This window comes from Barbus barbus (assembly GCF_936440315.1).
Source record: "Barbus barbus genome assembly, chromosome: 48".
Classification (NCBI taxonomy): domain Eukaryota; kingdom Metazoa; phylum Chordata; class Actinopteri; order Cypriniformes; family Cyprinidae; genus Barbus; species Barbus barbus.
In genome coordinates, this window is record NC_136726.1 from 15,898,469 (window position 1) to 15,911,164 (window position 12,696).

Below are 12,696 nucleotides of genomic sequence, written 5' to 3' on the forward strand. Positions count from 1 at the left end.
CAGTTTGTCAAAAACTTAATTTAGATCCTAAATGTAATTTGCATTTACAATAAATTATATTAAAATCATTTACATCACTAACACGTCTTAATAAAATGCAATTTTATCGTTTATGTGAAAAACATATTGTCCATATTTATACATTATATAAACTGGGTAATAATGGCAACAATTTTGTAAATATGTATATATAGGCATGCATTTTCTACTAAATAATGGTCACCTATGACCAAGTTTATAAATAGGTAATAATATTGTAAATAAATTCTCTAAATAAGTCTTGACTGTGACAACCATTTCCTCGTGTCCTGTCTCGTCCCTCCTCTGCATATAACTAAGCCCTAACGCCCCATTACAGGATGAAGCTGATTGGATTGAGGCGCGACCCCCTAACTCCATTTTATCCCTCTTTTACTAGGATATTTAAACCTGTCCGTCATTTTCGTCTTGCTATCTTTACAAACAATAACTGAGTTTCGTTAGACCCACACAATTGGAAACATGTAAATATCCGTTCGGTGGGTGTTGTTAAGCAGCGCGAGAGCGAGTTGGGTGTTGTTGGCACAAGTTGGGCACGAGAGCGCACGCGAAAGGGGAATATTTCACAAGCCGTGGCGGGACGCCTACGATTAATCACGCTTTGGGGTTTAATACGAGTCTTAAGTCAGGCAGGTTTTAGTCCTATATAATTAATTTTTAGGTTATTAAAGTAAACGGCAAACACCATGGTGACACTGACCGCGATCGTCGCGCCTCTCGGGCGGCAGATCCACAGGCAGCTGGCGAAGCATGTCAGGAGCCAGCGCTGGATCCCATCTCGGCCATGCAACTTGTCTGCATGCTCCAGCAAATTCGTTCTCAGTCAAGGTTAGTGCATGTTTCACTGTAACACTTTTTGGTTTGTGTCATGATAGAAATTCCACCACCTTGTTTTGGTGAGTGGTCTTTTTGTTGGACTATTTGTGCACTATTTACACCTCTAGGGTTTATTACAGATGTCCTTTATGACTGGGTTGATGATTATGTGGTCACAGTATGTATGTTTATTATCAGCATAAACGCCTTCCTGAATGACTTCCGGGTTTTGCGTGAAATGGAATGTTTACAGGAAATGATCACTGCATTGAATGTGTCAGGAAGCTGCAGTAGTTTATCATGTTTTGGTGGTTATCATTAAGGATGTATAAGAATCCCATCCGTTTACTTTGTTTTATATGTTTCACATGCCCCGCCCACGAGAGATACGAGCCATGTTTATGATGTCTTGAAAACTGCCTTGAAGATGCAAGTCACGTGAGACAGAGTATATTTCAATAAAGGACAAATAAACAGTTTTTCCTCTCCATAAGAGCTTTTTTGGAAAAATGAACTTGAATTTGATCAGTTTTTAGTAAGTATGAGTGTCATTTGTTGTTTTGTTTTTGATAGTTCTCACTCATTGGGAGTAGTTATTTATAAACTTCATAATTTCATAATTCTTCGTAATCATGCTATAAGAGGTTTGCATTCTAGAATGATTAATGTCATATTCTTGTATATTAATATTACTGTTATTTATACTTCTATCTTTACTGTGCGATTAGCAGTAGCTTACAGCTGTCATTTTTATTGTGTAGACTTTATCTTATCTAAACCAGATTGGTTTATCAACAAATAAAGCCAGTCTTTTACCATTTTAATTGTTTAAACCTCACATTGAAAGACATATAAAAGCAAAGGACAATTAAAGCTTATTAAGTAAAGGTTACATGCAATTAACCCAGTTGTTAAAACGAGTAAACATTAACAAAGGAAAAAATAAAAACAATTTCAGTGAATGTGATCTGTGAGCTATGGTTTTGGGATAGAAAATAACAGAGTCAACATCCCAAATCAAGTTTATTACAAAAGTTGGACATTTAATCAAAGACTAAGCTTAAATGAGTATGTCTTTTGATATTTTATAACAGCGTTATAGTTAGAAGAACCCATTTGCTTTCCATAAAGTGGGTCAGCACGGTTGTAATCCCTCTTTGCTAGACCACTTAAATGACTGACAGGAATTATAGTAAAGGCCGTTTTAATCTCATGAAAGGCAGCTGGCCACATTCTCTGGCTGTTTTAATTCAACTCCTTTTGTAGAATCTAGAGCATGTGACCACAATCTAAGCAGTGATTGTGTAAGACGAGCTTCTTGCTGTATAAAGGAGCACTTGCATGTTTGCACAAGGATCGCCTATAACATTCTCAAGGGAATATCTATTCATAAAGGTGGCATAAGACTCTGCTGACCAACTTCCTGTTGAGCTCTACAGTCAGATTTTCCCTGACATTCCACATGTCCGTTTTTTTTTTTTTTTTCTTCTTCTTCTTTTGAATCATTGAGTCACAGAAGGAAGCATATTTTCTTCTCGACTTTCAGTTCTCTTATACACTCCAGAAGGACGGCTCGTCGGCTTTTTGTGCTGCTTTGGGGTTTTTTTTCCGTTTGGATTTTAAGCATTTAATTTCAGGACAAATGTGTAACTCAACGCATGAGTCTGCACTTTGTGCCATAAAATGTAGGTTTATGTGTTCTGTCTGTCGATCTAGTATGTATTCTGTATGTTTTGATATGTTTTTGAAGGTATATAGGTGTATGTTTTTCTTTTGCTGTTTTTGTCATATTGGTTGTAAAAACCAGCTAAATGTTTTTGAAATGTTGTAATTTTTATATATATATATATATATATATATATATAAAATATAGATGATAGGTTTTAAACACAGACCTAGTTTTATTTGTTTCCTTTTCCTGACTGGTCATTTTCTTCCCAGTGCATCCGATGTGGCAGGAGCCACTGTCCATTCCCGGTGGAGATCGCCAGTCGCCTATTGACATTGTGGTGCGTAAAAGCACGTTTGATCCACAACTCAGACCTCTGAAGGTACAATATGACCCAAGGACCTGCCAGCAGATCTGGAATAATGGCTACTCTTTTCTGGTCGAGTACGACGACACCACTGACAAATCAAGTAAGTTACCTTCATTGTCTTAATACCAAAAAAAAAAAAAAAATCATCCATAATTGTGACACAAAATCTTCTGAAAGAAGATTTTAACTGATATTAACCCATATTAACTGATTCTGGTTTTACAATCGTAAAACTTGGAACTATATTACTTGGTGGAGGCTCTGCTTACTGAGTACGGTACATTTTTGTAAGGAAAAATAATATTTATGTGAACTTTGTCCAAGTAGGAATTTCCAATGGTTTTAACTGTTACCAAGAACACAAAAACATTTACTTTTTAATTGTTTTATTGTCTAATAATTGCCTGAAATGATCAAATAAGCTGTTCTGTGGTTTGAGAAAACTGTAAGCTCACATGAATCTCTTTTAGCTCTGAAAGGAGGACCTCTGGAGGATCAGTTCAGACTGTGTCAGTTTCATTTTCACTGGGGGGAGAACAACGCCTGGGGCTCTGAACACTCCATAGACCGCCGCCTTTACCCTGCGGAGGTATTTTTAGTACTTATGTAACAATGATGAACACAAAATCTCTCCATTACTTATCTTTTTGAGCCATCTGTGTGTGGTTTTTTTACCATGAGGAAGTAGTTCTCTCTTGCGACACTGGCAGAGCTTCTCTGTAACATAGGGTGGAGACTTTACCATTAGGAACGATCTGCTATTTCTATTGTAAGATAGTCACCTCGATGAATATGTGGCACTAACCCAAGACAAGTACACTGTACTGCTTTAACTCAGAGCCAGTTACATAAGGAGACGTGTGAGCGACTGTACTGTGCAAAAAATCAAGTTTGCCTTTGTTAGCGCTGGTGAGAATGCAACCTTTTTATGCTCTCAACACTCCTTTAGCTCTACTGATTTGTCTCTGAATGTGTGTGTGTGTGTGTGTGTAACAGCTCAAATTTCAGTCCTGTAAATGTATCCTGTATTGCGTAAAGTGGTTTCATTCCCACCTCCTTGGTTCAATCTAATTGTTCCAGAATGAATGGAGTTCTGTCCATTTTGGTTTAAACCATTGCGGTACGTCAAAAGCACAAAACCTACCTATGTTCAACTGCAGGATTGTGTAACAGGATGAACAACTGTAGTAACCTGAACCAAATGAAAGGCATTATGGGAAATGTGCTCATTAGTTTCATTCATATTGGCATGGGTGTGCATCTTTTCTGTCTTCACAGCTTCATCTTGTTCACTGGAACCAAGACAAGTACAGTTTGTTTGAGGAGGCTGTTATTGAGGAGAATGGGCTAGCTGTTATTGCGGTCTTTCTGAAGGTACTAATTTGTGTAATTACTATCAAACTTCTTTTTCCTAGATCTTTAAGCTTAGAAGGTTTTTTGCAAAAAAAGTCTATTTGATTTGTGTTTCACAGATTGGAAAGAGACACGAGGGTTTGCAGAAACTGGTGGATGCCTTGCCTACAGTCAGGCACAAGGTAAGGCATTAAACATTATGTTTTGTACACACTGAGCTTCGGCTTTGTTGTGAGATTAGGAACCTCAGAGTGTGAAGTTTCGGAAACAGTGAGGGATGAGGGATAAACTTGTTGCATACATTTTGTTTTACAATTTCACAGTATGTAACATCCTCATCCTTTTCCATCCAGGATAGCGTGGTAGAGTTCACCAAGTTCGACGCTGCATGTCTCCTCCCGGAGAACATCGATGATTATTGGACATATGCAGGTTCTCTGACCACTCCTCCTCTTACTGAGGCGGTGACATGGATTGTGATGAAACAGCACATTGAAGTCAGTCATGATCAGGTAGGAGGCTGATATGTTTGAGGAATGTGAGACAGGAAATGAAGGGGATATTTTTCCTTGATAGCAAATTTAACTGGCCAACTGATCTTGTTCCACTGCTCCATGGTAACCTGGGAAATGGAATGGAAAAGTTAATCTGGCTGACTGCTGACATCCGTTTTCTGTTCTCTCCATCTTTTATATACAAGTGTCCTTTTATTCTTTGCTCTCATTCTAAATGCCTTTATTTGAATTTGTTCCCCATTTTTACATATTTACTACTTTTCTTTTTCTCAGTTGGCAGTGTTTCGAAGCTTGCTGTTCACATCGGCAGAAGAGCAGGTGCAAAGAAGTATGGTCAACAACTTCCGCGTTCAGCAGGCTTTGAAGGGACGGACTGTCCGTTCTTCTTTCACCCCTTTCCTCCAAGATGCTCCCTCTATGAAGTAGCAACAAAACTCAGTGACCTAATTCACATCTTAACCTTCAAAACAAGCACAGACTCATCAGTCACTCTTTATTGTGGACCGCTGATATCCATAATGTCTTAACTGGATTTTTAAAAATGTTTTCACCCTTTCCAATCAGGCATTTAGGTATAGATTGGAGAGATTTCATTGAAAGGGATTAACAAAAATGTAGTTTATTTATTGAAGGGCCTGTTAATTCCTCTGACAAAAGGTTCATGCAATTCATCGTAATTTTTCTGTATTTGTCAAAGTATTGAAAATAATATTAGAATTCAGAAAATTCTAATTTCAGTATGAAACGCACATTTCCTTTCAATATAGTAGCAAAGGGTGTCCACTTTTGAGGACAAACAGCCCCCTCTAGTGGCTAACTGACGATGCAAATGGAGGGGGGTATTTAATAGTTTTAGTTTAGTGGTACACTTATATTATTTCCTGCGAGGGAATGTCTTTTATGCATGAAACTGCACAATGCCTTTCACTTTTGATTGGTTTTAGATAATCTTCATTATTTTCAGTAGATCTAATAAACATGTAGAGAGAAAGTTGCAAATATTTTAAGGCTACATTTAAATATCGCAGTATAAATAAGACTAGAAATATAGTCTTTATGAAAGGTGCACTAGACATTTAGAGGTGTGAAAGGAAGAGGAGTTGATTAATGCACATAACTGTTTAGTGAAGATGCATTACTGCACTTACTGTACACGTCAGATTTGTATAGAGTAGATTATCATCACTAGTGCCTTTTTCATTGTATTCGGTTATCTGATCAACTGCACAAGTGGTTGACCATAATTGCCTTTCGGCAAAATGTGTGCCTCCAGTTCAAATCTCTTTTAGTCATTGTTGTTCTCATCCAAAGCTCATGATCGTAACAGTTCATCTGTGAGTCTTTAAAGTGTATTTAGTATCAGTGATTTTAAAAATAATAACAGAGAAACTGTGTTTAGTCTTTATGTAAGAATGTCTTGTAAAATGTATTTGGGAGCACCTGGATGTGGCTTTCCACTCTTTGAGAGAGGGACCTCCATTTTCGAGCATTTGTGCTTTATTTAATTTCTCCACTAGAGGCACACATGAGACCAGACACAATGTAGAAATGAGATCTACAGTAAGACCAAATGATTGTTATAGTTTAATCTTGGTGCATTCCATTTTCCTTTAAACACGCTGTAAATGGCAATAAGAATGAAACCGTTAAAATGAGACACTAAGGTTGTTTGAAACGTCAAGGACCTGTGGTATTATTTATTTGTAAATGAATTGTGCGTTTACATCATGGGGAGTTTGAGGTTTTTGGATTGCTGATAATACTTAGATGGTTGCGAAGTAACGTCAATGTTCAGTTGTTTCATGGAGGTGCAGAAACAGCAGAAGTTCAGCATGCAGCTTTATAATTGCCAAGAGGTGCTGGTCCGTGATGGCTGAATAACAATGTTCTTGTATAAACTGTCCCCAAAGTGGCCTCTCGTTTGAATGGGCCACCTGGTTTCCTCCCTATTGGGTTCATGGTTGAAATTCAGAGTGATGCTAACTAGACTGGAAAGCTGGATTTGCACTGTACAAACACTAGGTTACATGGAGACTGGGATCCATTCCCTACACCTGCCCACGTCTTTTGCTGCTCTCAGAGTAGTGTACATTCTTTCACATCAGGAGGCCCTGGAACAATGTTTTCTCATTGAAGCAGAGTTTGAAGAGTGTGTGAAGACACCTTTTGTTGTTTGAATTATCCAATGGATGAATTATAGTTTGAGGTTTTGTGACATTCTAACTCTTTTTGCTGTAATGGGTTGGCATGAGGGACATGGAGTTATGTATTTTTTTCCCTCCACACTTTTGGTAGGATTTACCTCTGTTTTGGACTTTTTAAGTAGCTTGAGGCCTTCCATTTTTAAGGGAAATCAGTTATCACAATTTAACACTGAAACTAGTTTTGTTTTATAGACAGCCTCATCCTTCACTTATCATCTTAAGTAATTTTCATAACTGTCACTTATGCTGCTTTTTATAAATTTTATGATGCAAATGTATGCAGAACTTTAATATGATTTCTTTGTTGTATTGCATGCAAACACTCTTTTATTCATTTGTTTTGTGGGATTTTTCTCGGAGCCTGAAGTCTTTTTACATTTGGGCCATTTTTGGTTGATTTAGTTTTGTTTTACTTTTGGGCGGACACAAGCATGTGCCCTAGGGATTTAAGCAGGAAGAGGGTGGTGCCGGAGGTTTATGGAGGCCCCATCCCAGCAAGTGTTGTTGTACCAGGTGCTGGTTAGGTCCGGATCAGCTGCACTAAGAAGTGCATGTTTTGGCAGAGGGGGAGCCTACAGACCCAGAGGTGAACAACAAATGCATAATGTAACTTCTCATTCATGCTGTCTGCCATGCTGTGTATTAGCATTTTAATGTGTAAAAATTAAATAAAAAAAAAACAATTGAGCTACGTCTTTATGGGTGGACTATGAAATCATTATTTTTATTTTTTAATTTAAACCTTTAATTGAAATTTAATTACTAGTTTATCATTAATTATGTAGTTATATAATATAACATTATATAGTTATATGTATTATTTTCTAAGTGCAGAATTGCACTGTGAAGTTAAAGGCTACCTTTTTTTTTTTTTTTTTTAATTATTATTGCAAACATTGTTGACCGGTACCTGTTTCAGCACCGTTAACTTGTACCAAAGATGTTAACCAAGACTGTTATGTATTGTTCTTCTCCAAGAGTAAAGAAGATTCCAGGCAATAAACCCGTAACAGTGGAGAGCAAGTTTCACATCAGTTGGAGCTAGACAGCACCTTAAAAAACAAGAGACAGAGAATAAGGCCAGGGTGTGGGTGTTTAGAAAGGCTGGGGAACCTGGATTGAGTTTTGTCTCAAACTTGGTTCAAAAAGATTCCGTTTCATGTTTGTTGTTCTTGGCTGCATGAGTTATAAAAATGGGATGAGACACTGGGTTTTTACGTATCCCAAACACACCATGGTTTCCCATCATTGTGTGAAAGCATTTGGGAACATGCTCTTTGAGCTCTACAGGAAAAACAAACCATAGGTGAATTGATTTAAAGAGCAGCAGATCAAGACTTCTTCTTTGAAAAACGCTGGAGACGGTCGCAGTTGTGATCAATAAAAAGACGTTATGCAACTCTGGAGTATCTCAAGGGATAGTGGACGCTGATGTCTTCTGTGGTCTCTTTAGCTGACGCTCATCGCTAATTGAAAAAAAACAAAAAACCTTGCTACGTTTACTGCGTTGAGCTGGCTGGGATGTGTTATGGCACTTGCATATCGTTGCTCTTTTGTTGATTTTGATTGCTTCCATCCATTGTCCTCATTTGTAAGTCGCTTTGGATAAAAGCGTCTACTAAATGTAATGTAAATGTAATTTAATAGAAGTCACAGATGAAAGCTGCTAATATCAGGCTGCTTCCTCTACTGTGGTTTTGTTCTTCAGTGTTTTTGCAGGTTATTCTTAGACAAAAAGAAAACTCCATTCAGTCCTATTTGCTTTCTATAAACAGGAACTTATGGCTTAAAGGTGTTTCTCAGAACTCCAATCCAGTTGCTTTCCTCTTTAGATCAAACAAACTTTACATCTAAAAATGTACATTAAATCTTGTCCAAAACCCGACAGGCCCTCCGAAGTTTCACTTGCAGATAAGAGCTCATTGTTTTTTACTTTTAATGAACCCTGAGGAAGGCTCTTAGGCCGAAATGCATTGGTACTGTTATAATAAAATCTCTCCTTATCACAAGTAGTGCTGACATTTTTCCTCACGTTCCTGTATTTAGTTGTTTTCATGCACCTTGTGAGTGGTAAAGTTGCTCCAGACTCTACCCCATAGTTGCTACTTTTAATGATAACCAGCCCTTGTGGCACCAGAGAACTGAGACACCTACACCCCTCTCTCCTAGAGAAAGAAAACTGAACTCTTAAATATCAGGGCACAACACAGCAGCAACCATGACTTCTCAAATAAAAAGTCACCTGCGGTCTCATTTATCTTTAAGCTGAGCAAACATACACCATAAATACAATTTAATTCTCATGATGGGGAGGCTAATGTTAAAAAAATGTCTAAATGAGAGCACGTGCAAAGAGAATGCAGGTGGCAGGTTTTTCTCAAACATGCCCTGATGAACAACCTTATTGGTCATGAAGTTCATAAGTATTAGTACAACCCATTTGCCCCCTGCAGATTATACTCTCCAGGTCTTCAGAGATTGATACCTTGTAGGCATATGACATTTCTCTTTGAAACACAAAAGCTTTTGGATGAAATTTAAGTTGTTGTTTTGTTTAATTTGAGAGCCAATATCTTTAAAGCCCACAGGGATGTGACATTTGTGATGTTTCAAGGGCCTTTACCTGAAAACAGGAAATTAGCAGGGACAACTTTATTATTTTTTCATATGTTTCTTCAGACATTATGATCAAAGGAATTTGAGTCTAAAAACTTTTCAAGAGCTGAAACGACAAGTTATGGTAATTCATGTCTAGCCAAGGATTATATTCTAAATATTAAAAATAGAAAATGTCAGAATAATTAGAAAAACTCACCATCCAGAAGGATTTCCATGGTTCACAAATGCGTCATTCAAAGTGGAATGCATAGTGGAACTGCAGGGGGTTTGTAAGATGCTAGAAATGCTAATACCAGAATGAAATAAAAAATGTGTAAATGGTAAACCATCAACCAAAATATTTTTTTAGAATATTTACTACTATTAGTATTTACATAATATTTATATCAAGAGAAATAATTTACCACATTGATTGTCATAAGCTTGTAGAATGTAAAATCTGTGAAATATTTGGTAAAAAATAGCAGTGGGGGTTACCAGGACTTTATCGTAAAAAAATGGAGGAAACTTTTTAGGTATTACAAATTAAACAAACTAAAAAATTAATTTAATTAACTGTTAACTCACAAACTTATAAGCAGTCTACTAAAATCTATTTTGTAATGCACTGACAAACAACAAAAAACAGATGTAAGATGAATGAAAGATCATCACAAGCAGCTTTTCCACAAGCTGAGGTAAATATTAATATATAGAGGGTACAGTGTCATGCACACAAATACAAAACACCATGGTGGCACACTAAAATAACGCAATAAATATTAATCTAACATAAGATTTAACAAAACAGATTAGGACAATCTAAAAAAACTAATTTGAAGTGTCACAAAATGAATTCTGGGAATGTCTGTGTTTTTTCACTGACTGTGAACAGTATTTTATGGTGACATTTTTACCTTAAAGGCAGAGGCGGACAGTAGTGAAGTATTTTTACTCTGCTGTAAAAGTACTTTTCAAGTGTCAATATACGTGATCAGAGTGTTTTTCTTTAGAACACTTTACTTCACAACATTCCAAAGCATAATATTGTACTTTTTTACTGCATTACGTTTCATATTAAATATCATTTAATACTTAATTACATTAGAAATGTATTACTTTATTTTTACTCAAGTAAAAGTTATTCAAAGATTTACTTGAGTAAAAATAAAATGTTCTTAAGTATTAAAGGTAAAAAAAACAACTTCTGTTTGTGACCCTGGACCACAAAACCAGTCATAAGGGTCAATTTTTCGAAATTGAGATTTATACATCATCTGAAAGCTGAATAAGCTTTCCATTGATGTATGGTTTGTTAGGATATGACAATATTTGTCCGAGAGACAACTATTTGAAAATCTGCAATCTGAGGGTGCAAAAAAATCTAAAAGCTGTCCAAATGAAGTTCTTAGCATGTTACTCATCAAAAATTAACTTTTGAAATATTTACAGTAGGGAATTTACTAAATATCTTCATGGAACAGATCTTTACTTAATGTCCTAATGATTTTTGGCATAAAAGAAAAAGCAATAATTTTGTCCCATACAATTTTTGACTATTGCTAAATATACCCAAGCGACTTAAGACTGTGGTCCAGGGTCACATTTATGAAATGTAGTGCTGTAAAAATTAAGACATTATGCTTTGGAATGTAGTGAAGTAAAGTTTTCCAAAGAAAAACACTGATAAACTACAGATACTTTTTAAAATTACTTAATTAAAAATACTTCACTACCCTCCGTCTCTGCTTAAAGGAACTTAATGCTAACCGATTATTTATTTATTTTTTTACAGCAGCATTATATCGTCAGGTATTTTTAGTCTTTTTAAACTGTAATTAGATAAATTATGTTTATTTAAATGTTATGATGTGACTTGAAATCTGAAGGTTTACTCATGAGTTCAACTGAAAAATTAGGAAAAAGCCTGCTGGACCACACAATAATAATGTCTTCCAGGAAAGGATAGAGTATCACTCTTAGAAGAAAAGGTTCTATATAGAACCTTAAAAGGTTCTATCAGGCGCTACATATTTGGAACCCCTAAAAGGTTCTATATAGAACCCTTTTTAAGGGTTCAATCAAAATCTTTGTAACCGGTAAAAAAGTTCTATATAGAACCCTTTAGGGGTTCCCATCATTCTTTGGATTTAATTTTTGTTTTGTTTTAATTAAATATTAAGGTTTAAACCGCTCATATAACTAATTTATCACTAGAAAAACTGAAATATCCATAAGCATAACACATCAAGGTTTTGTGATATCATTTTTACCTGTCTAAATGGCACTCTCCGTTTTAGAAATATTGTTTTTTCAACCCCCTCCACCTTACTCACCCATCCAACATGTCAGTCACAAATATATGTTGATTGCTAAGAAACCACACACACAAAAAAAACTGAATGGAATGTTAACTTGCACAAATAAATAAATTTAAAGATAACTGGTAAAACTAAGTTTTTTAAATAAATACATAAGTAAAGTTAGAATGTGAAAAGTTTGTCATCAGATAGTACCGGTATATAAATGACACTCTTATTTTGCATCTCACCACCAGGTCATTACCCTTTACCTTAAATAAATGTCAAGTATTTACTACACATTCTCCTATAAATCTATAAACCAAGTAGTCTGACTTTTTTATCTTTTTTTCTTTTGTATGCTGCAACTTTGCCCAATTCTGTAACCCATGAAAGATGGTGAACCACATGTTTCTGAAAAGGGAGTTAAAAGACTAACTATAGTATTGTTTTTAAACTTATAAGCATTGAATATTAATTTTACATTCAGATAAGCATTTAAACAATAAAAACAAAGGACCCATGATAATTTCAGCACTGGGAAGGGCTAAATAGTGCTGATTGAAATGAACTGAGTGATGGATTTTGGATGCTCCATACTGAACAAAAAGTAGACAGCAAACAGATACTTCTGGCATCTCTGTGTTACTGGTCAGTGACGCATCCATTCTGATGCTAACTCTCCTTGCGATGATTAGACTTGACATCTCAAGATGTTGATACAAGTCAGAGAAACATTTATTAGAACTATGAAGAGTGCAGTACAACAGGAAAAAGAAAGGAATCTCTCACAATTAAATCAAATCTTAAAACTTACTTGAATTAGTTAGTG

At 35.9% G+C, this 12,696-nt stretch overlaps 1 protein-coding gene across 6 annotated transcripts; it reads left to right on the forward strand.

The window, feature by feature from the left end:
• Positions 1–351: 351 nt before the first annotated feature.
• Positions 352–7,661, forward strand: LOC306866423 (carbonic anhydrase 5B, mitochondrial-like). Of its 6 annotated transcripts, none has more exons than XM_079411631.1 (7): positions 352–2,633; positions 2,755–2,994; positions 3,365–3,483; positions 4,173–4,268; positions 4,367–4,429; positions 4,601–4,759; positions 5,036–7,661. In XM_079411631.1, the coding sequence occupies exons 2-7, from the start codon at positions 2,805–2,807 to the stop codon at positions 5,186–5,188; spliced, it is 780 nt and encodes a 259-aa protein (XP_079267757.1). In that variant the 5' UTR covers positions 352–2,633; positions 2,755–2,804; the 3' UTR covers positions 5,189–7,661. The 6 variants fall into 6 exon arrangements, with proteins under 6 accessions (XP_079267757.1, XP_079267755.1, XP_079267759.1 ...); XM_079411629.1 differs by having other exon boundaries at positions 352–867; positions 2,797–2,994; XM_079411633.1 differs by having other exon boundaries at positions 357–1,293; positions 2,797–2,994.
• The last annotated feature ends 5,035 nt before the right edge of the window (positions 7,662–12,696 follow it).

What these genes read in the sequence shown, in the direction of transcription:
- LOC306866423 (XM_079411629.1), top strand. Translation starts at nt 726, where the DNA reads ATGGTGACACTGACCGCGATCGTCGCGCCTCTCGGGCGGCAGATCCAC. An exon ending in GCCGCCTTTACCCTGCGGAG is followed by an intron (nt 3,484 to 4,172) that starts GTATTTTTAGTA and finishes CTGTCTTCACAG; the next exon opens with CTTCATCTTGTTCACTGGAA. An exon ending in TTGAAGTCAGTCATGATCAG is followed by an intron (nt 4,760 to 5,035) that starts GTAGGAGGCTGA and finishes TCTTTTTCTCAG; the next exon opens with TTGGCAGTGTTTCGAAGCTT.